This window comes from Mesoplodon mirus (assembly GCF_964341445.2).
Source record: "Mesoplodon mirus genome assembly, chromosome: 10".
Lineage (NCBI taxonomy): Eukaryota > Metazoa > Chordata > Mammalia > Artiodactyla > Ziphiidae > Mesoplodon > Mesoplodon mirus.
In genome coordinates this window covers 58,463,526-58,489,273 of record NC_138986.1, presented here as the reverse complement: position 1 = coordinate 58,489,273, position 25,748 = coordinate 58,463,526, and the positions used below count along the sequence as shown (strand labels likewise).

Genomic DNA, 25,748 nt, shown 5'->3' with positions numbered 1-25,748 from the left:
TCTAAAACTCTTGCGACCTGCACCTGCTTTTTCCTTTTTAAATTAAAATTTAAAAGCGTTTGTTTTCAAAGATTTATCTATTGTGGCATAAGTGAGTAATCATATAAAGTGGACCCTAAAAGCATTTCAGTTGAGCATTTCAGTGCCTGCAGAGCCTCATTTTACTCATAAGTTATGACTGCCTTAAACTGCTAGACTACTCACTGATCATAATTTTAAGAAACTGACAAAACCAAATCATTTTAATGTTATGAGACTGACACAAACCTGAATAATACAGTATTCCTCCACTGAGCTGAGGTCATATTATACTTTAAAAATATAAATGAATATATCAAATTGTGAGTTTTAGTTCTATAGTAACCCCAAAGTGTTTAAAATATGCTTTAAAACAGAAGTGGGAAACTGCAGAATAGAGTTCCAGACTTGCACTGCTGCTACTGTCAAACACAGTAATTCGTTATAAATAATTCTAATGGTGCAGTGCTCTGACTGATTCCAGCAATTTCATTTTACAGGAGTGGACCATACTTTATACACACAGAGAACATACTACTTGAAAATCCCCCAAACAGGAAGAAAAGTTTAGAAAGCTGTCAAATGCTTCCAAATGAACGTAAAGATCTATTTCTGGCCCTCTTCTACACCCTTATAGTTAAAATTTGACAAAAATCCATGGGTACAATTTACAGATTTTGACAAACTATTAATTTAAAACCATTTTCTTTGGGGGAGATGAGAGGAAGTACCTTTAAAACCTGTTATACAAAACTCCAGCTGCCTTTTTATAAAAGTACGTTCCTTAGATTAAAATCATAAAATTAATGTGCAAGAGGTTAACAAAAATGAACTAAAGAGCTTTATTGACATCACAGTACATTCAAGAATAATTTTAAGAACATTACAGCTGAAAGAGAATGGCATGTTTATAGTCTTATTATGCACTATTTTTTGAAAAAATGTAATACAAAGAAATCCTATTAAGTAACTTGGAGCAGCATTTGGAAAAAGTACACCTATTTACAGATTAAAAAAAAAAAAATTCTGGTTTCACCTACACAGCCACAATGTGCCTCTATAATGAGACAAGCCCTTAAAACTCATGGAATTTTTTAAACATCATGGCATTCTTGCCACATCATTCCTCAGCGTTTACGACGGGGAGGGGTTGTTGATCTGAAAAAAAGAAAGGGAAAAGATAAAATTTAAAAATAAAAATGTATTTTATACTAAAGAATCTGCAATTTTCAAATAAATATTATTATATAGGATTTCTAAAATTACTTAAGACTATGATCATTTATCAAGTACCAAACTGAGTTTATTAAAGAGAGAGAGAGAAAGGACACTTTCAACTTTGCATAAATTCAGTCAAATTTTTTTTTTTTAAATCAGACAAAATACTTTAAAAAGTATACTACCTTGATCGGGACTTAGACTTGTGTTTGCGGCTTGCCTTCTTACCAGACCTTTGAGATTTCTCCATGGATCGCGATCGACTATGTTTAGGCTTCTTAGCCTTCTTTTCTTTGCTACTTCCTGGAGATTCAGAACTGCTCCTTCCACTAGAATCAGAGCCTGAATGTTTTTTACTGTCTTTGGTAGTACTTTTCTTACTATCCTGTCTAGAATCATGTCTTATGATTTTAACCGATATAGAACCACTCCTAGAGAATGTTCTTTCACTTTCTCGTTTCCTTTTTAACCTATCATCCTGACTACTGAACTTAAAATCTTTTTCTTCCCTTTTTTGTTTCTCTTTTCTTTTATCCTGTTCACGCTCCCTTTCTTTGTCTTTCTTTTTCCTATCTTTATCTATACTTCGACTCCTCTCTTTTTTCCTCTCTTGTTCTTTAGCCTCACCTTTATGCTTATGACTGCTCCCACTAAGATTTCCACGTTGATCCTCAGTTTTACGCCTATCTCGACTCCTACTGCGACTGGACCGATTGGCTCGCCTATCCCTTGAGCGACTTCTACTTCTACGTCTCTCTCGGGAAGGGCTTCGATTTCTTCGTCTTTCTCTTTCAATGCTAGTTCTATTAGACCTCCTCCTATCTCTAATCTTTACTCTAGCCCTATTGCTCTCTAGTTTAATTCTGCGAGAGTAACTTCTACTCCTACTACGCCTAGCTTTAACTGTTGGCGACCTACTCCTACTGTGTCTCTTTCTTCTTTTAGGAGAGGAAGATCGGGAAGACGTGCGACTGCTACCTGAGCTGGAGCTGTACGAAGAGCTAGAGACGGTACTACTAGTGCTACTCCCCCTGCTATTGCTACTCGAGCTACCACTACTGGAGCTTCCTGATCTGCTCCTTCCCTGCTTCTCTTGTTCTTTATGCTCTTTTGTTGGTTCTGAAACCGATGTAGTTTCATTTGGAGTCCTTCTCTTTTCACTAACCACATCACCATCTGCTTCTCTTGCTTCTAGTAGTGATAAACTATTTTGCTCTTTATGGATAAATTCATTCATCTCCTTTGTAACCCTTTCTGTTTGCTGCTTTTCTTCTGAAACAGAAAAGGACAAAAACAGTAAGAAAGGCAAACGTGCAATGGGAAAACTCCCATGCTACCAGACTTCAAGCTACCAGACTACAAAAATACAGCAGCACTGTTCAACAGAAATAGAGTGCAATAAGCAAGTCAGGGCTTTTGAACAGCTACATTTAAAAAGTAAAAAGAAACAGGTGAAATTAATTTTCATATTTTATTAACCCAACAGATAAACAATATTATCATTTCAACATGTAATCAGTTAAAAACAATATTGAGATATTCTGCACCTTTTTTTTTTTAATGTAAAGTCTCTGAAATATAGTGAGTATTTTATACCTGCAGCACATCTCAATTTGGGCTGGCTTCAGTTGAAATGCTCAATAGCTACATGCAGTTAGCTGCCTTCCTGGACAGTACAGCAATAGAGTACCAAAGTGTAGAGGTACAGTAAAGCAAGTAAGAAGATTTCCCTTTTGTACAATAAGGCAACTTGAAGGTAAGTAAGTAATTTATAGGAAATTTTTGGCTGTTAACTCTTAATAATTCCTTCTCAAACTGTCCAAATAAGATTTTTCAAAAAAGAAATTCTAAATAAATATTCTTTCATGATTCCTAGTATCATTATATAAACTAAGAACTGTACACATGTACAGCATTTTACATAAAAAACCTTCTAAAAAGTCTTCTATTATCCTTAAATATGCTAGCTACAAATTACTTTTCAATAGCTTACAATATATTTCCCCTTTCAAAAGTCTTTTCATTTTAAGAACTTTTTTTTTTCTTAAAGATTTTTTGATGTGGACCATTTTTAAAGTCTTTATTGAATTTGTTACAATATTGCTTCTGTTTTTTTTTTAATTTTTTTTTTTGTTTGTGGTACATGGGCCTCTCACTGTTGTGGCCTCTCCCGTTGCGGAGCACAGGCTCCGGACGCGCAGGCTCAGCGGCCATGGCTCACGGGCCCACCCGCTCCGCGGCATGTGGGATCCTCCCGGACCGGGGCACGAACCCGTGTCCCCTGCATCGGCAGGCGGACTCTCAACCACTGTGCCACCAGGGAAGCCCGCTTCTGTTTTATGTTTTGGGTTTTTGGCCTTGAGGCACGTGGGATCTTAGCTCCCTGACCAGGAATCAAACCTGCACCCCCTGCATTGGAAGGTGAAGTCTCAACCACTGGACCACCAGGGTAGTCACGTTAAGAACTTTAATAAGAAATAAAAATACACTAAATAGCTTAACTTACAGCCAAGGGAAATAATGTCTCCCAAAACAAAACAAAAAAACTTTTATAAACTATCACTTTTTACAATCAATTTTGGCTTTAACTTTGATAAAAACTGCAAATGAGCCAAAAAACCTTAGTTTCAGTTACATCACATATTATTTATAATCTAGCCTTAATTCTATCTTTTGGTATTTTTAAGTTGGTTATAAAATAAAAAGAAATATGAACAGAACTGTACCTTCCATCTGTTTATCATGTAACAGCTGCTGTTCTTTTTCTTTTCTCCAAAAAGCTTCCTGTTTTTGCCGGATTCGGTGCCGTAATTCCTCATCATCAGTGTCAGATGACTCAGAACCTCGGTCGCTCCTCTCATCTTCACTGTCTCCTGATCCATAACCACCCAGTCCACCTGTGTGCATAAAGCCCAGTCTATCATATGTAAAAATTATTCTAGGCACTAAAAACTTTTTAAGGTCCGAGAAGAAAGCTCATTTCTTTTTTCATTGCCTTTTCTTGGAAGAATATGCTTATTCGGGGTGGGGAGGAGTATAAATTACAATGCTTAAGGAGAACACAGAATCCTCAAGAAAACTGATACTTAGTATCTTATTCTTTCAAGAATATTTCATATATTTCTTACCATAAGGGAATCTTGAAAATGATTGTCTTACTGTCCATGCTAACCAACAAAGCCATTTAATAGGGCAGTAACAAAGCCTTACTAAAGCATAGTCAATTCAAACTACCTTACTCAAATTTATGACGATCCTGAAAATATTTCTAAAATTAACTCTTTCATTGTTCAAAGCTTAGAAATCCAAGGGATGCTAAATATTTTTTTCCTAACAAAGTTGGAATACTGTAATTCTCACTGATACAGAAATGGTATGGTGCTAAAACTGCTCCCCACCCTGAAGTGATCTAAATAGTAATCATAACAAAATCACATGGGCACTTGGTTTTACCCATTTCTGTTGACCCTCACAAATATTAATTTGAAATGATGATGTGGAAAAGGCAAATTCAAGCTCTTATATACTTGATAATATATCATGCAAATTGCAAATTACGAACACATCACTACTATCATGCTGTAAGATAAACCCTTTCCTCTACGTAAAAACTTGACTTGCTGCAACACAATCTAAATAAAGGTCCTTAAGAGCATTAGTGGATAGGTTTTTCCCTAAGGCATGTATGTAATAATTCTGAAAGTGAGCTTAAATGCTATCATGGCTAAATTATGAACTATTATAACTTGTACTAATAAACTATGAATTAGCCACCACATTTATAATAATCCCACTGTGAATGCTTTAGTTAAAAAAAAAAAAAAAAAAAAAAGCAGACCTTTTAGAGGCTCTAACCCTAAAATCTAAATTTTATAAACTGTGTAGGACTAGTACAGTTTCAAAACAGAACACGTAGAGAGACAAGGTAAGTGTGATTTTTCCCTTTAAGGCCCTCTCACGAATAAGGAAAATACTTACCGAGTCCAGTGAGGGAAGCCAGTGCACTGGACTGTGCCAGCTGTTTTGCAGGAGCTTTGTATCACATCAACAACAGGAACAACATGTTAACACAAATAGCCACGATTTCATAGTCATGAGAGTCTACGGTATTGTTAAATCTACTACTATTGCTGCTTGTTGGGGAGAGAAGAAACATTAAAAACATAACATTCATTTTAAACCAGTAGCATGTCTGGCCTTGAAATTATAATTCTGATGTGAGCTGAAACTGGTTGATAATGAGGAAAAATGTTGACCAGTACACTGGTATTTTTTTTTGAGGTATGGCCCATAATTTAAATTTTTCTTTCAATATACTTTTAAAGTGTTACTAAAAATATGGGGGGAGGGGACATTAGCTGCTTCTGTAAAAATTATAAGTGGTAAACTGTGAAAATTCTGAAGGTTCATAATTCATTAGGCAAACTAATTGTATTAGAAATCATATACCAATATCATGGTATCTATATATATAAAAAAAATCAGGTGAAATTGAACATCAAGAATTTTCCACAATACATTTTATAGAACAACAGCAAAACTGCTAATCTGTGCTCAGGTAGGTTGGATAAAACAAAAATATCTGTATAGTTTTTAATATGGTGTCTACAAATCTAACCTTTCCCAAAGAGTTAAAACATGCAAGAGAATATTCAAAATCTGCTAGTAATTCAACAAGGACAACAAAAAAAGTCCAAAGTAGCCACCAAAACCAAAAGACCCCCAGGAAAAGAGAACCAAGAACACCCACAATATACCTTTCGTTGCTTTCCGGTGTGCATCTTTGGCTACATAATAAATTTCTTCATCTGTGACATCCAGTAGAATTTCAGTCAGAAGCATTTTTGTCAGCAACATCTAAGGAAGGATATTTTGGTTTTTTCTAATTTATTATAGTTACTGATACAGTTTGACATTTTCAAAAAAATTAAAAGGCAAAGCCATTTTTAGAGAAGAGATCAGACCAGCTATTCCAAGGAATAGAGTATCTTGAAAATTACTGTATTATCAAAACTTTAAAAATTTTAAAATCATGTGGATTAAAAAATATATATATGAATTTATATCTGTATAGTAGAGAAACTGAATTCTAATTCTAGAGACAAAATATTTTTTTAAAGTCCCTATTAATAAAAGTTTCCACAAGTGTTTTGAGAGGAATATCCCTTCATTTAATAATATTATTAGTAAGCAGCACAATACTATTTTCTTATGTCACTTAGGAACTTACATTAACCCTCAGCTCAAAGTAAAATTTGAGGGGAAAAAAACGAGGAAAATAACAAAAAGGCCGTCATTCCATTCTGTGAGATGAAGTCCTTTTTTTCTTGATTACTATAGCACAGCATACAATAGACTTGAAATAAGAGCTGGATTCTAGCACTGGTTTGGCTACCAACAGCTGTTTCAAATGTGGGCCTCTCTGGGATTCAGATTACTCATCTACTAAAATAAGAGTATACTGAATCAGCTTCATCTAAAGACATTTCAAATATCACTGGTCTTTCAATATGAGAAACGCAGCACATTATATTCCCAATCTCAGAAACTGACAATACACATGATAGGCACTGAAGGCTTTGAGAAATCTTGCAATGAAGAAATATGTTTAACTGTGTTCAATCCAGTGCTTCCTAAATTTATTTTTCTATGTAGCCTTTTAATCTTTTTTCAGTATTCAAAAAACACACTTTAGAAAAATAATAAATAATAAATGTTCTCTTGGGTCTCATGTAGTAAAACACCGTTTAATTAAAAATGTGCTTAAATAACTGCTTTATAAGCTGTGATTTTGTATTATGTTACTTGGATTTTGCAGACATTATCACCCAGCAAATATACATTGTGTAACAGTTTCACAAGTTCTCTCTCAAGTTTAAGATAGCCAACCAATAATTTTAAAAAATTATAAACAAGATAAACCCTATAATATAATGTTGCATGTCAATTATACCTCAATTAAAAAAAAATTTTTTAAGCCTGTACATGGTAAAAGTAAGAAATTTAACATTCTACCATTTGATACTCTTTCTCTTCTTCGGTCATTTCTGGTTCACTTTGATCTTCTTGAGGAACTGGAGATGGACTTCTGGTGACTTTTCCACTGCTTGCGGCCTCCACATTTTCAGTGTCTTCATCTTCCTCATCACTATCCTAAAAAAAGTAATAGCACTGTCGGGTAGCCCAAATTCATGCTTATAATACAATTATATATTCTATATTTTAAAACCCAAATTAAAGTCTATGAAACAGATATAAAAATGAAATTTCTCTAAATTACATTTTTGTGCTATAGATTTCATTTGATAATTTAAAATGTTACCTGAGAGGAAATATTAAGACTACAAGATGACTTATGAGAATCAATTTCAATTATTTTTCAATTTCTTTCCTTAGTTAAGTTTTACCTTATTTTATAAATAACTAGAAGCACATCAGGCCCAGAGACTGATTTAATTAATATCCATTATATATGATGGTACAGACATGAGTGGCGTGTAGAATTTTGGATAAATGCACAACAGTCATATTATTCAGTGTAACTTTTTTTTTTTTTTTTTGCGGTACGCGGGCCCCCCACTGTTGTGGCCTCTCCCGTTGCGGAGCACAGGCTCCGGACGCACAGGCTCAGCGGCCATGGCTCACGGGCCCAGCCACTCCGCAGCATGTGGGATCTTCCCGGACCGGGGCACGAACCCGTGTCCCCTGCATCAGCAGGCAGACTCTCAACCACTGCACCACCAGGGAAGCCCTCAGTGTAACTTTTACAGCTGTAAATGTAAGCTATTTACCTAAAATCATGTGACTTAAAAATCTAAAGTCAGTTTCCAGACATCAGCTGGCCAGTGAAATTTGTTTTTAGCTACGTAACAGACAGATAAGCAAGAAATGAGGTCTACTTCAGATAGAGGAAATACCAGCAGTTTGTCTCTCTGAATGATTTTAGGGTTTCAGTATCCAGACAGCATACCTTAAAAAGGGGACTCTTCTTTAGGCAAAGAAGTATTCCATAGTCACTCTTAACAATCCTACTAAGTAAAAGACAAGGTGATCACCTAAATACAACTATGGAAAGACTATTTGAACCAGGGGAAGATACATGTGACACAAGTCCAAAGGCATCTGGGAGGAGAGGGAGGATAATCTCCAAACAGTTTTTTTGACACTTGAAAAAAAACATCAAACCTGAAAATCCACTATTTCATGTAAAGATTGAAAAAAAAATTTTTGTCTTTGTTAAAGGTAAACTTTAATAGTGGCAGTCTGTTTTTTCTTACTGGTGTAACACTCAAAATAAAATCATATCTTTGGCATGGTTCTTTTGTTAAAAAATAAAAGTAATTTATGGCACTCATGGAATTTAAGCAAAGCCAATCTGCTTAAGTCTAGTTAATTTGCTGTCTTTGAGACTTATTTCTGAAGCAGAAAATGGCCTTGGGAGGAAGAACCATTTCCTGAATTGCATTACTGGCCAATGCTGTGGCTGTCATACCATCTAGAAGCATACTGTTGCTAAACAAAAAAATTTCTAAGCCACTCATGCCATCTAACTGATGGAGTTCTTTTTTTTAATATTTATTTATTTTGACTGCATTGGGTCTTCATTGTTGCAGGCGGGCTTTCTCTAGTTGCAGCAAGCAGCGGCTACTCTTCGCTGCAGTAGGTGGGCCTCTCACTGTGGTGGCTTCTCTTATTGTGGAGCATGGGCTTCAGTAGTTGTGGCTCGCGGGCTCTAGAACTCAGGCTCAGTAGTTGTGGCACACGGGCTTAGTTGCTCCACGGCATGTGGGATCTTCCCGGACCAGGGTTCGAACCCGTGTTCCCTGCATTGGCAGGCAGATTCTTAACCACTGTGCCACCAGGGAAGCCCACTGATGGAGATTTAAAGAGTTAAAACTTTATGTTACTTTCAGTGCCTATGTCAAAAACTATGAAAGTTATTACATCCTTTGGTGTAAGTATAGTTTTGTTTTATAGTCCATCGCTAGGGAGTTTGCTGTACTGCAACAAAAGAACACAGATTTGTTTGTCAAGGTAAAACCTATTATCTAGCACCCCAGTGAATAATTTCTCTCTGGAATGAAATGTTTTATAAATTTGCTGTCCCCTTTCTCCTTACTACCTTCAACAATACATACATAAAAACAATCTCCAATATACTTACTGAAAGTAATCTCTAGGACATTACTCTAATACTTTTTTATAAGCTAAATTAATATCTATTTATTTCAATACGTTTTAAAAATTGAAGTATAGTTGATTTACAATGTTCCAGGAGCACAGCAAGTGATTCAGTATACATATATTTTTTTCAGATTCTTTTCCATTATAGGTTATTATAAGATATTGAACAAAGTTCCCTGTGCTATACAGTAGGTCCTTGTTGTTTATTTTACTTATAGTAGTGTGTATCTGTTAATCCCAAATTCCCAATTTATCCCTCCCCCACCTTTCCCCTTTGGTAACCATAAGTTTTTCTATGTTTGTGAGTCTATTCTGTTTTACATTTGTACCTTTTTTTTTAGATTCCACATATAAATGATATGATATTTGTAAATTGTAAATGTAAATTGGTGCAGCCACTATGGAAAACAGTATGCAAGTTCCTTAAAAAACTAAAAGTAGAGTTACCATATGATCCAGCAATCCCACTCCTGGGCATATATCCAGAAAAGATGAAATCTAATCCAGAAAGATACATGCACCCTGATGATCACAGTAGCACTATTTACAGTAGCCAAGACATGGTAGTAACCTAAATGGCCAGTGACAGATGAATGAATAAAGAAGACGTGGTGTGCATGTGGAATATGCCATATACACACAATGGAATATTACTCAGCCATAAAAAAGAATGCAATAATGCCATTTACACTAACATGGATGGACCTAGAGATTATCATACCAAGTCAAATAAGACAGAAAAAGTCAACTAACTTTTCACACAGATGTCACAAGGAGTTTTATGTCAGGAGTGTCTACTTACAAATTTACTTCTCTGAGGTAAACGAGGGCCATCTCCTCCTTCAGCATCTTCTGCAGCCTTCTTTTCTTTTTTGGACAATTGTGAACGTTGTTGTTCCATTCTTTCTTTCTCCAACTTCTTCTGCTTTTCACGTTCCATTTTTTCAAGACCTTCTCGAATCCAAGCTGGAAGAGTCCTGCGTTTTACTGCATCTGTTTCATGTGGGACAAAATATTCATAAGTCAGCTAAGTAAAAATTGTAAATGCATGAGTTTCTTATTCGTAAGTTTCTACAATCTTTGTAACTTAAAAAAAAATAATTCTGGTGCCGCTTGAGTGCTAGTGACAAATACTATCATTCTCCAGAATGGCAGTGGTAATAAAAACAATCCACTAAATGCTTTTCTTTAAAATCATCACTTTTAATAGCAAGAGTGAACACTGCCTTAATGCTTCTAATGTGCCAAGGCACTAGGGAAGTCCATCATCTCACTTCATCCCCAAAAGCCCTAAAAGAGCACTCCTATTACTCCATCTCTTTTTAAGTGAGGAAACCGAGGCTCAAAGAGATTAAGTGATGTGCTCAAGGTTACAAAGACAAAAAGTAGTGATGTGGGCTGATTCAGAGCCAACTGTTATACTATGCTGCTTCCTAAAATGTGAAAACAGAACAGAATTAAACAAAACCACAAGCCTTCACAGTAAGTTTTTTGTTGTTGTTGTTGTTTTTTCCGGTGTGTGGGCCTCTCACTGTTGTGGCCTCTCCCGTTGCGGAGCACAGGCTCTGGACGCACAGGCTCAGCGGCCATGGCTCACGGGCCCAGCCGCTCCGCGGCATGTGGGATCTTCCTGGACCGGGGCACGAACCCGCGTCCCCTGCATCAGCAGGCGGACTCTCAACCACTGCGCCACCAGGGAAGCCCAGTAAGAATTCATTTGAACTAATATTATTCCTTAAGTTAAAACAGAAGTTAGAATCTTCCTAAAATGTCTACTTTGTGATAAAAAAAAAAGAAAGGCTTAAATGTCCATTAAGTGCTAGATTTGGATTTCCAGATAAAAAGGAACATAAATACGTAATTTGTCAGTTGCAATAAACTAGTTCTATTATGTTATTTAAAAATTAAAATTTTCTGCCAAACACTATGGAAAGTGAAATAAAGAAATTAATCTGACAGCAGTATTATCAGATGAACTGAGAGTGGAAAGAGTCCATAGAGAGAGAACAAACAGGAGGTTTTAAAGGGGGAACTGATCATATACTGGCATAATGTAGCTGTAGCTATCAACACTGAAGAAATATCAACATGCTATGGTCACAATAAATTTAAATTTCATCACAAAATCTGGAGTTTAAGGTAAAAGATTGATTTTAAAGAAAAATATTCAAAACTTTAAAGATTTGAGATAGCATCTTTTTTGTAATTTTAAGGTTTATGACTATAAAATGATAGGATTTTAAAGTATCATTTCCTAACATATCAGAGTATTAGAACAATTTAAGAAAATAAAACATCCTTTTTACATGATCAAAAAATCATGCCAATTGTGGTTCACTAAACTTAAATAGCTACCAATTTGTGGCGGCTCCTGCTTCACAGGAAGTGCAATAGGTGAGCGCTGCCGATCCCTGAACGATGATGGTCTTTCTCTTCGATTCTGGGGAGGTGCCGGAGGTCCTGGAGGTCCTGGTTGCCAATAAGGAGGATGAAATCCACCTTGCGGTGGACCAAAAGCAGCCCCATGCTGAAAGAGTATTGCAGTTTATTTTTCTTCACATTAATACAATATACTCTCTGGGACACACGTGTGTTATGAACTGGGACAGTAGAAATCCATGTGTGCAGCAAATCCAAGAATTCCATGTTCTAATATCCACCGATATTTCTGTAGCCCCAAGAACCTAGGCTTACTTTTCTTAAGAAAGATAAAGATTTTCTGCCTATGTAAATGCAAAGAGCCATATAAAATCTAGCTGATAATATACTATATTCAAGAAGTATAAAAAAGAATATATAAATAAGGTTTTTCATTCTGAATCCATTTATAAACTAATCCTTCCACTACCAAGAAATCAAATGTCAGTTTTTCTGTAACTAGAAAATCACAGGAAAAAAAAGTTTTAAATCAATTCCAACTTCCTAGTTATGAACTTATTTCTATCATCTTGCAAGAAATATCTATTTTAAGCTAAGATAAAAGCTACTGAATCATTACATTATATATATATATATTTTTGTAATTTTGCCATTTTCAGAGGCTTTTCTAAGCCAGATGCCAACAGAGCTGTGTCTTGTTAGCATGGGGATCTACCAAGCAAATGTTGTGTAAGTAGAAGCTCCCCACTACTACATTTTTTCAAAACAAACAGAAACTGTCCTATCTGTATACCAAATATTCATAAAGTATCTTTTTTTTTTGGCGGTACGCCACTGTTGTGGCCTCTCCGATTGCGGAGCACAGGCTCGGGACGCGCAGGCTCAGTGGCCATGGCTCACGGGCCCAGCCGCTCCGTGGCATGTGGGATCTTCCCGGACTGGGGCACGAACCCGTGTCCCCTGCATCGACAGGCGGACTCTCAACCACTGTGCCACCAGGGAAGCCCCATAAAGTATCTGAATGAATAAGAGGATAACTGTCTCAAGGTGAATACTGTTTACGATTATGCCCATTATCCATACAATTAGTGAAATAACATATGAGTTTTTTCCAAAATTTTAAATGATAGCTCAGTTTAAAGGTAACGATTGCAATCAATTATTTCAAAATGACACCTAGCACTATAATTTAAGGGTGGACCCTGGCACAGTGATTAGAGAAAATATAGCCCCTCTTAATGACACTATTCCCCATAGAGTTCTATGTCCCTAGGAATGAATTAGATGCTACAAAGAAAATTATGTACAATTCCATTAACATGTCATGTCAGAATGGAAAAAAAATGACAACACTAGAAAATGTCTTAACTCTACACAGCAGAAGGAATTGCATTTAGGAAGATGATCTATGTTCTTCATGTATTTTATTCATGTCTTAACCATAATCTATTTTTGATAAATAATGTATTCAACTACCGTGCATTTTCTAAACTTTATTTAATATTTAAAGGTACCATCTTGAAATTATAAATTAGAAAACAAAACATCATATAGCTATTGCACGTACATTTTCATTTTATCCAAATTTTTCCCTAACAATCCTTTATACCATTTTCCTAAGCAAATCAAAAACGAGAAAATAAAAGTCTCATGATTTTAATACTCAAAAACTGATAACTTTTTTTGAGACATAATATGTGCTTATCTGTACAAGACTGAAAAGTGAAACACATATCTTAGGTACTCTTGATGAGACACCTCCAAAGAATGGATTACGTGCACATCTACAATATTAAAGCAACAAAATATCTTTCACCTGATAGTCAAACTGGTTCACTGGCCCCACTGCAAAATTATCGGGTGGTCCACCAAAGTTGTGATTGTTCTGGTTAAATATATGCCTGTTGTCAGGGGCAAATTCCCCACTGTCCTGACTGTTGCTGTCTTCGGAAGGAGGAACAATGTCCATTGGGCCTGGTGTTGGTGGCATCCATGGCTGCTCTGGAGGGGGGTGTGGGGGCTGCTGATGCATTCCCCATTCTATTCAGGATTTAGGCATAAAAACATTCAACAGGGGTTATAACAAAATCAGCACACATCTTTAAGATCTCAAGAACGCTATATTTTTCAGTAAAGAAACAGATTAAAAAATTTATGACTTCTTGGTCCAATTTCTTTTGCATATCTTAAACATAAGCAATGAATTAATCTAAAATAATTCGAATGAGCTAACTTCCACTCTAATTCATATCCTAAACAAGTGGAAATCAAATGCCCAAAATTATTTTTAATGAACATAACAAAATCCAAAGCAATTTTCTGTTGAATTTTTCTATTTCTGTTCAGTAACAATACCATAAAAATAATACCTTGAGATTTTTATATAATTCCTTTCTTCCATGAACACATTTATCCTCACAACATCCCTGTGAGGTAGGGAGAAATCAGGTACTATTTTTGCCAATTTCAGGAAGGGAAATTGAGGCACACAGAGGTGGATCACTTGCCTGGGACACAAAGAACACCAGCAGAGTAAAGTTGGGGAAGTGGGAATGCCAGGGTGAATCACTGATGAACTTAGGAACCAAAACATTTTCAAATGTGGGAAAATTTGGCACAGACTCCAGAAAACTAGAAATGAACTACTTCCCAGTATTAAAGATTAGAATACTCGTTATTCTTTTAAAAGTGATATTAGAGGATTACTTCCTGAGTTTTCCATTCTTACATTGAGAAACAATAATAAGTACTAATAAAGAAAAGGAGCTATGACTTCACCATTAGCATAATCAAAATAAGATTCACCTATAAAAGTGTGAAGTGACTGTTAAAAATAATTAATAACACAAGTCATAGAAAACTGAACTAGCATCAAGGAACCTAGTCATACTGTGAAGTAAAAAAGCAAACAAACAAAAAAAGTAAACAGATAAAAACTTATGCAAGATCTTCACTATCTGAAAAAAAGGGGAGAGAGAGACGGGTGGATGGTAGGGGCAGAGTATATTTGACAGACTAATTTGTCACATAGTGACACAATTTTTCTTTAATTAGAGACTAGACATGTTTTGCTCTGCCAGTGCTGCTGCTGAAAAGGCCAGAGGTTGCAACAGAGAGACATAGAATGCTCTCTTCCCTAGATGCCAAGTGAGGTTTCCAGTGTTCCCAGCCCCTGTCAGCCTAGGAATGAAGAACCAAGAAAAGAATCAAACTGAGTGCCACAATGCTAGCAGATGAGTATAGAATAATTTTAACCACAAAATTTCAAGGTCAAATCTAATTGAAACTGCCTAGTCTTTAAGAAGCATTAATTTCAAGAAGTCATAAAACTAAGCAAATTAAACAATTTAATTTTAATCTTCATTTTATTTTAAAAATAGTCCTAAAATTTGGAAAACATCAACAACAAACCTGGTTGCCACATTCTGTTAAAGTTCGAATCCCCTTGGAAATTCCCATGATTGTTTGGACCAGACTCCATTGTAGACATATCTTGTCCATTTGGCATCATTCCTGGTGGTTGTTCTACGATGCTTTGCTGTCCTGAAGCTTCTCTTTGGGCAATCCAAGCTTGAGCCAATGCAGCCCAGTCAATCTGGCCTAACATAATTTAACATAGCAGAATTTGGCATTCAGAATGTAGGAGCTAAAAGAACAGTGTCTCTATGTAAAACAAGCTTCTCAGTTATTCCTTACTAGAGATTTTAAATATTACAGAATGTTATAGTTGAAAAAAATACATAAAAATAACCCATATTCAGGCTATAAAATAATAAAAATTACTTAATAAGACATTCAGAAAATTACTTAAGACATCCACAAAAACACTCTTAACCAATTTCTAATATTAACTCATAAGAAAATGTATTCCCTGCACCTTAAGTTTACTGGATTTTTTTAAACTCTTATTCCTTTTTTAAACCACTATAAAAACAAATGATTAACCTCACTCTTTCTCTAACAGGTCCCATCCCAACTCTGGATCCTATACACCTCACATGAATATAGATAGTTCTTCTTGTTCCTTCTCAGTCACCCTTCTTAACATCTTTAACTCCCTTCTCTAGTCAAAATATATCTCCTTAACAACTTCTTAGCCATTCTTTATTCAAAATTCATTGTTTCTGCTATCTTAAAGTTCCTCCTTTCATCAAATATCTATAGTTAACATTTTAAGATCTAATTCTATTAATAAAGTAAACAAAGTAGATTAAGATAGTTTTTTACATCTCAGTTTAGCAAAGATTAAATAAATATTCTCATACCTTTTGATGAAAATGAAGTTAAACTTGACAATGTACATCTAAAACTTTTAAATGTACAACTGTGCTCTATCAAATCTCTTAGATTTTTTTTTCCTAAGAAAATAATTGGACAAGTAATAATGGTACATATACAAAATTATGGGAATGACTTCAAAAAGCAAAAACTCACAGACAATCTATCATCTAAAAGTGGATTTATTACAGTACAGTCCTATAACAGAATGCTATGTAGCTATTAAAAAAAAGAAATAGGATAAGATTAACCCAGTAAAGGCAGGACAGTGGAAGGGGTCATATCAGTTAAACAAAATTGGCTACGAATTAACCACTGCTAGAGCTAAGTAATAAATGGGGGCTCCCTATACTCGTTTCTACATCTGTATATGCTTGAAATATTCCATATTAAAGAGAAATTTTAAAATGATAGAGCATACCATCAGTTGACTATGATCTACATAGAATTTTAAGATTCTGAATTAACGACAGTATGATTAAGCAACACATTTAAAACTTTCCTCTTTCTTTAGAAAACAAGAACTAAATCAGTTTTAAAAATATTAAAATCTACATAAAGCTTTCTACTCTTTGAGGAAATCTTCCAAAGGGAAATCCATTCCCTAATATGTATGCTAGGTAAGATTATTTACAAGAAAAAATTAAAATCTGACCATAAAATGATCAATAAACCAATCCCAACTCTACCTCCGTTAATTCCAGTGCCTATGTCCCACTCATCTCTATACACCTGCTTCCCCCACTCCCCAAATTCAATTTGTTTCCTTACTTGGATCCTGCTGGTGCTGGAATGACTGCATCCATTGTTGTTGATTCAAGGGCCATTGCTGCCAAGGCTGTCCTCCTTGATCCCACATCCTGACTTTTAAAGTGTATCTGATTTTCTGTCTTCAACAAAATAAACATAGCTTAAAAATGAGAATGAGTGTTCTTTAATGTTAAAGCTCACACATCAGAAATTATTATATGATGATACATTTATGTGATCAGAGCTCTAAAATTCTGCTCAAAAGGTTGCCAAAGGCAACTGGAATTTTTTAGTTGGCAAACAAAGAGTAGAAAATTTCATGTTAATGCTGATGTCAAGAGTTTAGGGGCAAGCACAGCTCTATTCAATTTAGCACAAAAGGGGGAAAAAATCTAATTTTTCCCAATATAACTCTCTGGAAATGTAATTATTTTGAAGATTATTAAAAAAAAGTGATGTACCCTCCCTCAAACCAAGGCTCACTGAAGAGGGTAACCAAATAGCTCTAGCTAATGAAGGAAAACTCTTCCTTATAAATTATAGTTAATGAATGCATAAGATAGAAAAGATTTAGAAAATTACCATATTGTCAAACCTAATAAAAACAGCTGTTTCAGGCAGTCTTCGAAGAAAAGTTGATGGGAAATCAAAAATTCAAAGGTTGCCGAAATATCATCCCTACAGATTATTAAGTGTCTCCTCACGAGATACAAAATTACATCCCAGAATCACTATGAATATTTTCACCAAAAATGTTTAACTGAATCCAACTGAGTTTTCGGCTCTCACTTTCAGTGTAAAGGAATTATTAGGGGACAAAGGTACTGGCCAAATAGTATCAAAAGAAACAATCAGACAAATCTAGAAGGTGAGACAGTCCACAAGACCAGCTATCTTTTCTTTCCTTTTTTTTGGTGGGGGGGCCACATCATGCAGCTTGTGGAACCTCAGTTCTCCGACCAGGGATTGAACCCGGTCACGGCAGTGAAAGCCCGGAATCCTAACCACTAGGCCACCAGGGAACTACCCAAGACCAGGTTTCTTAACATATAATTAACATGGAAAAGTAGAGGGGAAAAACATACATTAATACCTATTAAATCTCGGTGATGAGTATGGGGGCAGGGGGGTTCATCACACTAGTTTACTTATCTGTAATCTAGTTTGAAAACATCCATAATAAAAAGTTTTAAATGCTTACAGTCATTTTATCTCTGTACTTCATCCAACACTGATATACAACCCTATTCAAGAACCAATGACACACATAGTAAGCAGAGTGTGTTTCTTCATTTTTGTACCCCAGGGCTTAGCACATAGCAGGCATTAAATAAATGTTTACTAAATGAATCCTTTCAGACTGACCCTTTCCTCTATTCTAAAAACAATACAAAACTACGCCTTAGTATTTATTGCAGGGTCACAAAAAGTGGGAAAGCCAGATATTAAGGAAGTAACAGACACCAACTTTAATATGACAATTGGCTACTACCATCCAGGCTCTTAGAGCTTGCAACCACAGTCTTTGCAGCATTCTCAGAATGTTACATAGTTCTGTCAATGGCAGATCCTGACCTCTCAATTGAAGAACACTGAATTACAAAAGATGCATTCCTCTGTTATACCTTGTTTACTTATGAGTCAAGTACACTTATCTTCTAGTTGTATTAATATATTCTATTATAATGGGATTATTAGAATATGGCAAAATAGGCATTAAATAGTACCACACTTGAGGCCAACAACTGTACTGGGTATCAATTCCAAGCTAAAAATACTTCTTTTTCTAATCTCTCTTCCGATTTTCTCTCTTCTTTTTTCCCTCTCCTCTTTTCCAACTATACCTTTAAAGCCCTTGAAAGACCAATAACTCATTAGCACTCTTGAAAACTTTCATTAACTTTAATTAAAAGGTAACAAATAAATAAAGAGGAACACCCAGAAGAAATACCAACTGCTATTTTGACTGACCTCAGAGGTTCACCTTCTGTTTAAAATTTAGGTTGATTCAGAACTACAGCTTGGAAGCATAGCAGCAAGATTACTTATGCCCTGAAAAAAAAAAAAGTGTATGTTTGCACTTAAATTTTGAAGAGCTATTTGAACTAATAAAAATAAATTCTAGAGATGCAACACGGAAGTGTGATCATCTCCAAATTAATTTGAACTTTTTCTTCCATTAATTTTATAATGAGAAAAGATTTACCATTATAAAGTTAAGGGAAACAGGTACATCAGAAATGAGAAGGCAAAGCTTTAAAAACATTTTGCTTTCAAAAATATCTTTTTTATTTACTTGAACAATTAACAATACAAAATAATGTCAAGAAATTTAGGAATTGTCATATATGCTGAGAAAAAAAGGAACAACAAACATTTTAAAAGATTTCATCCATCTGATATGAACTTAAATGGTACAAATAAGGTAATAAATTCAGATTTTTCTATGGAATTTTAAGTTTAAAAATTACATCAGCAAGGTGAGAATAATTTGTCCCTCAAACGGTTTCTTCTTCCCATTAGATTAATACTTTTTTTTTTAAAGATTTTTTTTGATGTGGACCATTTTTAAAGTCTTTATTGAATTTGTTACATTATTGCTTGTGTTGTTTTTATCTTTTGGTTTTTTGGCCATGAGGCATGTGGGATCTTAGCTCCCCAACAGGGATCAAACCTGCACCCCCCTGCACTGGAAGGCAAAGTCTTAACCACTGGACCGCCAGGGAAGTCCCCAGATTAATACCTTTTTAAAGCTGATAGAAAGACAAATGTATTCATCTTTTTACTTTCCAAAGGTACCAGACAGCTTCTTGCTGTCCTAAAGCAAGTGACCAGCAGTCACTAAGCAACAAATGAATAAATGAATGATCTATAGGTTCTTCTTTCCCTCTGTTTACTTTTAAAGGTTAATGATAAGAAAGCTGTTGACCTATATACAGGAGAACCAAAAAAGCTGGTATAAGCAGAGCTTGCTATGTTTTCCAAAGCTCTAATGGCACATCAGAGTTCAGTGCATAGATTTTTCTGTCGTAGGTTATAAACTCATACAATGTAGGCATTATAACTAGCGCTACACAGTGCCTACTGGAGTTGCAAATAGATGTGCACACAATAAAACCACTTTAATGATGAAAATGATGTATATTGACTCCCTATCATCATTTCCAATACATAGATTTACTTTTCTAGAAATCACTCTAAACTAAGTTTCTTTTACTTACTCCTGTTTAATAGTTATCACGGCCAACGTTTCCAATTCCCCTTTTAAGTTTTCTGATTACCACTTGTCACCTAGACTTAAGGACACAAGCCCTGGTTCATGATGCCTGCCTATACCACTCACTAGCTGTGTGAATATGTGCAAATTAACTACTCTCTAATCCTTGGTTTTCTCATCTGTAAAGTGGTGAATGTAATAAATGTCTACCTCATAGGGTTATTGTGAGGATTAAATGGGAAACATATAAAGACTTGGCCCAGAAAGCTTCAATAAGTAGTGGTCAATATCACCACTAAGACTTTCTCAGTATTGTTTTTGATAGCACTCAAGTTTACAACTGGGGGTGGGGACGGGTGATCAAGCCAATCCACTTCTACTCAATTCCATTTTCTTCTCTTAAAGCAATCTAAGACTTATCCAGATTTCATTTTATCTTTGGAATGTCCCTACTTCTCACAATATCATAGGTTGTAGCTTTTATTAAAACAAAACAAAAACTTCCATGTTTTCCTACGCACAAAGAGGTTTTACATGCATATTTTCAAGAGTGATCTGTATTATTTGTAGCCATTTTTCTGATGGCTACATAGTAAAACTAGAACCAACCGCTTCTAGTTTTACTATGCTTTCCAAAGCTCTTTTCCCCCTAAAGTTTTTATAGAAGCTATTATTCAAATACAATGATTGATACACTTAGGCTGAGAAAAATATGGAAAGGATGTGAAATTGTGAGAAACAGAGCAGAATAAAACGCAGCAAAGAAGGTAACAGTAAAAGTCAAGGAAGTAAGAAGTTAGAAGCTATTCAATAAAATGCTTCAATTAAATCTGCAGTTGAGAAACTTTATTTGGCTACAGAGGGTGTGTTGAACAAGGGTGTAGGTAGAACACCAAATGTTCAGTCTTTTTGGAAGACAAGTTAGCATTAAAGTATTTTATCAAAATTGTAAATAATCATCCCTCTGACCCAGCAACTCCACTTCAAGGACTTAAAACCATGGATGAGCATACACACCATGTAACTCAAAAACCTGCAGCATGTCTGTAACAGTGAACATCTGCTTTCACTGACACTCAAAGGGCAGTAGGTGAAATAAGAGTGAACCATACAGTGGACTCCTATTCAGCCATTAAAATGAATAAAGTAGACTTTTATATGCTGACATACACTGATGTACGAACTGTATTATGAATTGTATAGTGAAAAAAATCATGTGATACAGGATGAATAATGATGCCACTTTAAGTTCCTTTTTTTTAAAGAACACAATTTAGTATAGAAAATTCCTAAATTACCAAAAACCTCTTAAAATTGGTAAGCTCTGGAGAGGGAAAACAGAGATGAGTTAATTTTAATTTTTTATTCTCTACCTTTCTATATTCTTTGAATCATTTAACCATGAGTGTGTGTGTGTTTTTTTTTTTGTTTTTTTTTTTGTGGTACACGGTCCTCTCACTGTTGTGGCCTCTCCCGTTGCGGAGCACAGGCTCCAGATGCGCAGGCTCAGCGGCCGTGGCTCACGGGCCCAGCCACTCCACGGCACGCGGGATCTTCCCAGACCGGGGCACGAACCCGTGTCCCCTGCATCAGCAGGCGGACTCTCAACCACTGCGCCACCAGGGAAGCCCGAGTGTGTATTTTTAAAAATAAATCTACTACAGATTTTTAAAGATACAAAGAATCAGGAAGCTGGTCATGAAAATCTTCACGTGTTTTGTCTTGGCTCAAACGAGAATCTTCTTGAGGGCAGAGGAAATGTCTTGATAGTTATTTGAATTCTCCAAAGTGCTTTGCCCATATTAAGTGGTAAAATATTTTACTCAGTCACTGAAATTTATTATCAAGTAAATATATTAATATTCAACAATGAAGATGACACTCTAGTACTGCTACTCTGAATTTATAACATCAAAAATCAATTCCAATTTATTCATTCTTCCTTTAGCCTTAATTTTAAAGATTCTTAAGCTCCATTTCTCAAGTTTAGAGAAATGTGATTATTGATGAGCCAGGCTACAAGACTTTCCCTTTACAGGGTTAAATTAATTTCTATTTCCTTGGAAACAACTGGGATTTGGGAAGAACAGAAAGATCAACAACCAGGATTTGCTGCAGATTATGCACATTATCGCACAGAGCTATAAAAATCTAGTTTATGAATTTGACCAGTGTTATGGATTGACTTGTGTCCCCCTAGAAGATATGTTGAAGTCCTACCTCCACTCCCAGTAACTGTGAACATGACCTTATTTGGACATAGGGTCTTGGCAAACATAGTCCAGTTAGGATGAGGTCATACTGGATTAAAGCAGGTCCTGATCCAGTAATGATTAGTGCTTTTAGAAGAAGACATAAGACAGGAAGAATGCCACATGACTACAGAAGCAGAGACTGGAATAAAGTGTCTACAGCCAAGGAAAGCCAAAGATTGTTGGGAACCAACAGAAACTAGAAAGAGGCAAGGAAGGATCCTCCCCTAGAGCAGAGACAGAAGAGAGAAGAAAGAAAAGAAAAGGAGAGAGAGAGAGGGAGGGCGGGCTGTCGAGCACACATGCATGAACCTACCAAAACCTTTATTTCAGTCATATCTGTAGCCTGGAGAACTGTGAAAGAACAAATTTCTGTTGTTTTAAGGCCAGTTTGCGGTAATTTGGTACAGCATCCCTAAGAAACTAACACAACCAGAAATGACTGTCATTTATCTTATTTCTTACATGACTCTATATTAGAACATTCATTGCTTTGAGGTTCTTAAAATTACTTGCTTAAATGACAATCATTAATATTTGCAAAAGTCATCCCTTAGACTGTGTGACAGATAAATGAGAATGGAACTATAGTGCTTGTTTTAAAGCCCTTAAGCATCAATTGCAAAATCAAAGAAATACAGTAACACACTCATCCTTTGGTGCATATAATGAAATGTTTCTCATATCAAACACAAAGTTTAGAAACCACAAAACGCAACAATCCTCTTCTCCCCTGCCATTTCAGTCTTACACTCCAGGTAATGGATCTCAAAGACAAAAAGAAATCATTTGGATCAATTCAGATTCGGTGGAAATGGCACTAACGAAGTTAATCTTGTAATTATTTGAAATGTAGTAATTTTTTGATACTTGATGTGACATGCATTTTAGTATCTACTGAAATACTTTGTAGTCTGCAGCTCAAGAAAGGTAGTCAAAAAATATTGGAGAATTGAATACTTTGGTTATAGATACCAAAAAAAAAGTGATTAATTGAAAAATAAATTTGGAAGAAAAAAAAAAGAAAAAGAAATGTAAAAAGCCTAAAGGAAACAACCCCTCAGTGGCGACAAGAACACTTACCTTGGTTCTAATACCATTCTCTAACAAAGGAATCAGGGATCATTAGAGAAATAGCTGATTCTTAGAACCGGGGCAAGAAATATACAAAATGAGCCTGGAGCATCTTGTAGTGCCAGGAAGTAAGAAGATGCTCAGAAAAAGGGGGAGGGGGGAAGGGGGGAGGGGGAAGATGGGGGCATGTCAAAGGTGCGCAGTAGACAACTGAAGGAGCTACCAATGTGCAAAACTGGAACAATCTGGGCAACAAAATAAAGTAGTACTGGATTATAACACAAATTATGACATAAATATCTATTGAATCCTTACTGACATAAATAAATTGGAGGGAAGAGACAAATCTTCCATGCGGAGGGATTCCAAATAAATTATGTAGATACTCCACCCTAAAGGAGGGAGAGCTTAACTCTCCACTCCTTAAGTGTGCTTTGTGCAAAGGGACTTCCTTCCCAAAGAGTACAATATGGAAAGGAGGGAGTGGACAGAGGAGAGTAACTTTACGGTGGAGAAATGAGACAAACACTACCTCAAGCAGGTGATCAAGGTCAATATCAACATGATAAGTCATGTTCATAGTATGTAGCCTTGATAGAATGTGATGAAAAGGCATTTTACCTCTGTGATCTTTTTCCTCAAAACCTCTAATACCAGTCTTATCATGAGAAAAACATCAGACAAATTCCAATAGCAGGTCACCCTACAATATCCCTAGCCAGCACCCCTCAAAACTGTCAAGGTCACTGTATTACTTTGCTAGGGCTGCCATAACAAAGTACCACAGACTGGGTAGCTCAAACGACAGAAATTTACTTCCTTATAGTTCTGGAGGCTAGAAGTCCAAGATCAAACTGTCATCAGGGTGGGTTTCATTCTGGGGCCTCTCTTCTTGGCTTGTAAATGGCTGTCTCCTACCTTTGTCTTTATGTGGTCTTCCCTCTGTGTACTGCTCTTTTTATAAGGACACCATTATAGCACACAGGGCCTAGCCTAATGACCCCATTTCACTTCTTTAAAGACCCTATCTCCAAATACAGTCATATTCTGAGGCACTGAAGTTAGGTCTTCACTGTAGGAATTTTCAGCCTGTAACAGTCATAGAAAACAAGCCTGAAAAACTGTCACAACCAAAGAAGACTAAGGACACATGACAACTAAATGTTATAGGGTGTTCTAAATAGGATCTTGGGCTAGAAAAAGGACATTAGGTTTAAACTTAGGAAACGTGAATAAACTATGGACTTTAAATAACAATAATGTGTCAATATTGGTCCATTCAATGGGACAAATGTACATGTACCGTACTAATATATGTTAACAATAGGAAAAACTCTCTGTGGGGGGTTGGGGGGTAGTTTATATGGTAACTCTGTACTATCTGCTCAGTTTTTCTGTAAATCAAAAACTGTCCTAAAAAAGTAAAGTCTATTAACAACAATAACAACAAAATTTTTAACAGAGTCTCAATCAACACCATCTTAAGAGAACTGATTTACTGTTACCTTACCTACAGCCACGTAACACCTTACAAAACACCTTCAAGGTTCTGGTTTTTGTTGCATTTGCCTTGATGCACTCAAACCAGAAATTCCAAGTTTATTTTGTTGTTCTATGAATTAACCACCAACAACCAAAATGTGTCGAGTACCCATGATGTTCAGATGACAATGATATCCATCACAGGATAATAAAACTGAAACATTGGAAGCTACCTCCTTCTTTCCCGAAGCTACCCTAACACATAGTGTCTATGACTTTAAAAACACAAGGTTAATACAAACTAAGGAACCTAACTGTAGTTAGTTAAAAGGACACAGTTGCCCTTCGCTGCGCCTGCGGAGTCGGAGGTGCACAGCAGAGAAGGTCCAGGTCCGGGCCCCCGCCTCCTCTGATCCCCTGCACCCGCTCCCCATACGGGGGGTTCCCACTGCGCACGCGCAGTGCTTAACGGCCGGTCGGGAGCCCAACAATCACTCCCTTCTCTTCCTAGAGGGAACTCTCACAGTTACAAGGAGAGGTCGCGAGCAGTCTCCTCAATACGAACATTTCCTTTAAACCGGGAGCAGCACCGTGATTCACCAAGTCAGGCGGACGCCACCGCTTTAAGGGAGATGAGGTTCCAGCGGTCGCGCCAAGCAGCGTACGCAGCCTACGTGTTTAAGTTATGCTACCTTCGCCACAGAAACCAAGAAGATTCTAATGACCCGGCAAGTCCCCACGCCTAATCGTTCTCCACCACTTACCCACTCTGATTCCGGAACACCGTGTCGCCACTGTTCCTATAACACCTCTCCAACCCTTTCGATGCTTCTACTTCTTCGCGAACAAGACAAGATGGCGCCCGATTAGTCTCACCCGGAAGTGAATAATAACAT

The 25,748-nt window shown here is 36.2% G+C and overlaps 1 protein-coding gene across 8 annotated transcripts; it reads right to left on the bottom strand.

Annotated features, from left to right (window-relative positions):
* Positions 1-836: 836 nt before the first annotated feature.
* PNISR (PNN interacting serine and arginine rich protein) lies at positions 837-25,748 on the bottom strand. 8 transcript variants are annotated; one of them, XM_082633958.1, is made up of 14 exons: positions 25,617-25,748; positions 18,799-18,879; positions 16,849-16,987; positions 16,065-16,157; positions 15,211-15,399; positions 13,616-13,839; positions 11,776-11,947; positions 10,223-10,413; positions 7,252-7,389; positions 5,994-6,093; positions 5,215-5,268; positions 3,963-4,133; positions 1,422-2,508; positions 837-1,176 (listed from the first exon to the last, which is right to left on the bottom strand). In XM_082633958.1, the coding sequence occupies exons 3-14, from the start codon at positions 16,934-16,936 to the stop codon at positions 1,146-1,148; spliced, it is 2,538 nt and encodes an 845-aa protein (XP_082490084.1). In that variant the 5' UTR covers positions 16,937-16,987; positions 18,799-18,879; positions 25,617-25,748; the 3' UTR covers positions 837-1,145. The 8 variants fall into 8 exon arrangements, with proteins under 8 accessions (XP_082490084.1, XP_082490082.1, XP_082490083.1 ...); XM_082633956.1 differs by having other exon boundaries at positions 16,849-16,967; XM_082633957.1 differs by having other exon boundaries at positions 16,849-16,963.

Coding starts and splice junctions, on each gene's coding strand:
- PNISR (XM_082633958.1), bottom strand. CDS start 16,936: ATGTGGGATCAAGGAGGACAGCCTTGGCAGCAATGGCCCTTGAATCAA. Junction 7,390..10,222: donor TACCTCAGAGAAGTAAATTT/GTAAGTAGACAC, acceptor TACTTTTTTTAG/GATAGTGATGAGGAAGATGA. Junction 2,509..3,962: donor ACATGATAAACAGATGGAAG/GTACAGTTCTGT, acceptor TTTCTGTTTCAG/AAGAAAAGCAGCAAACAGAA.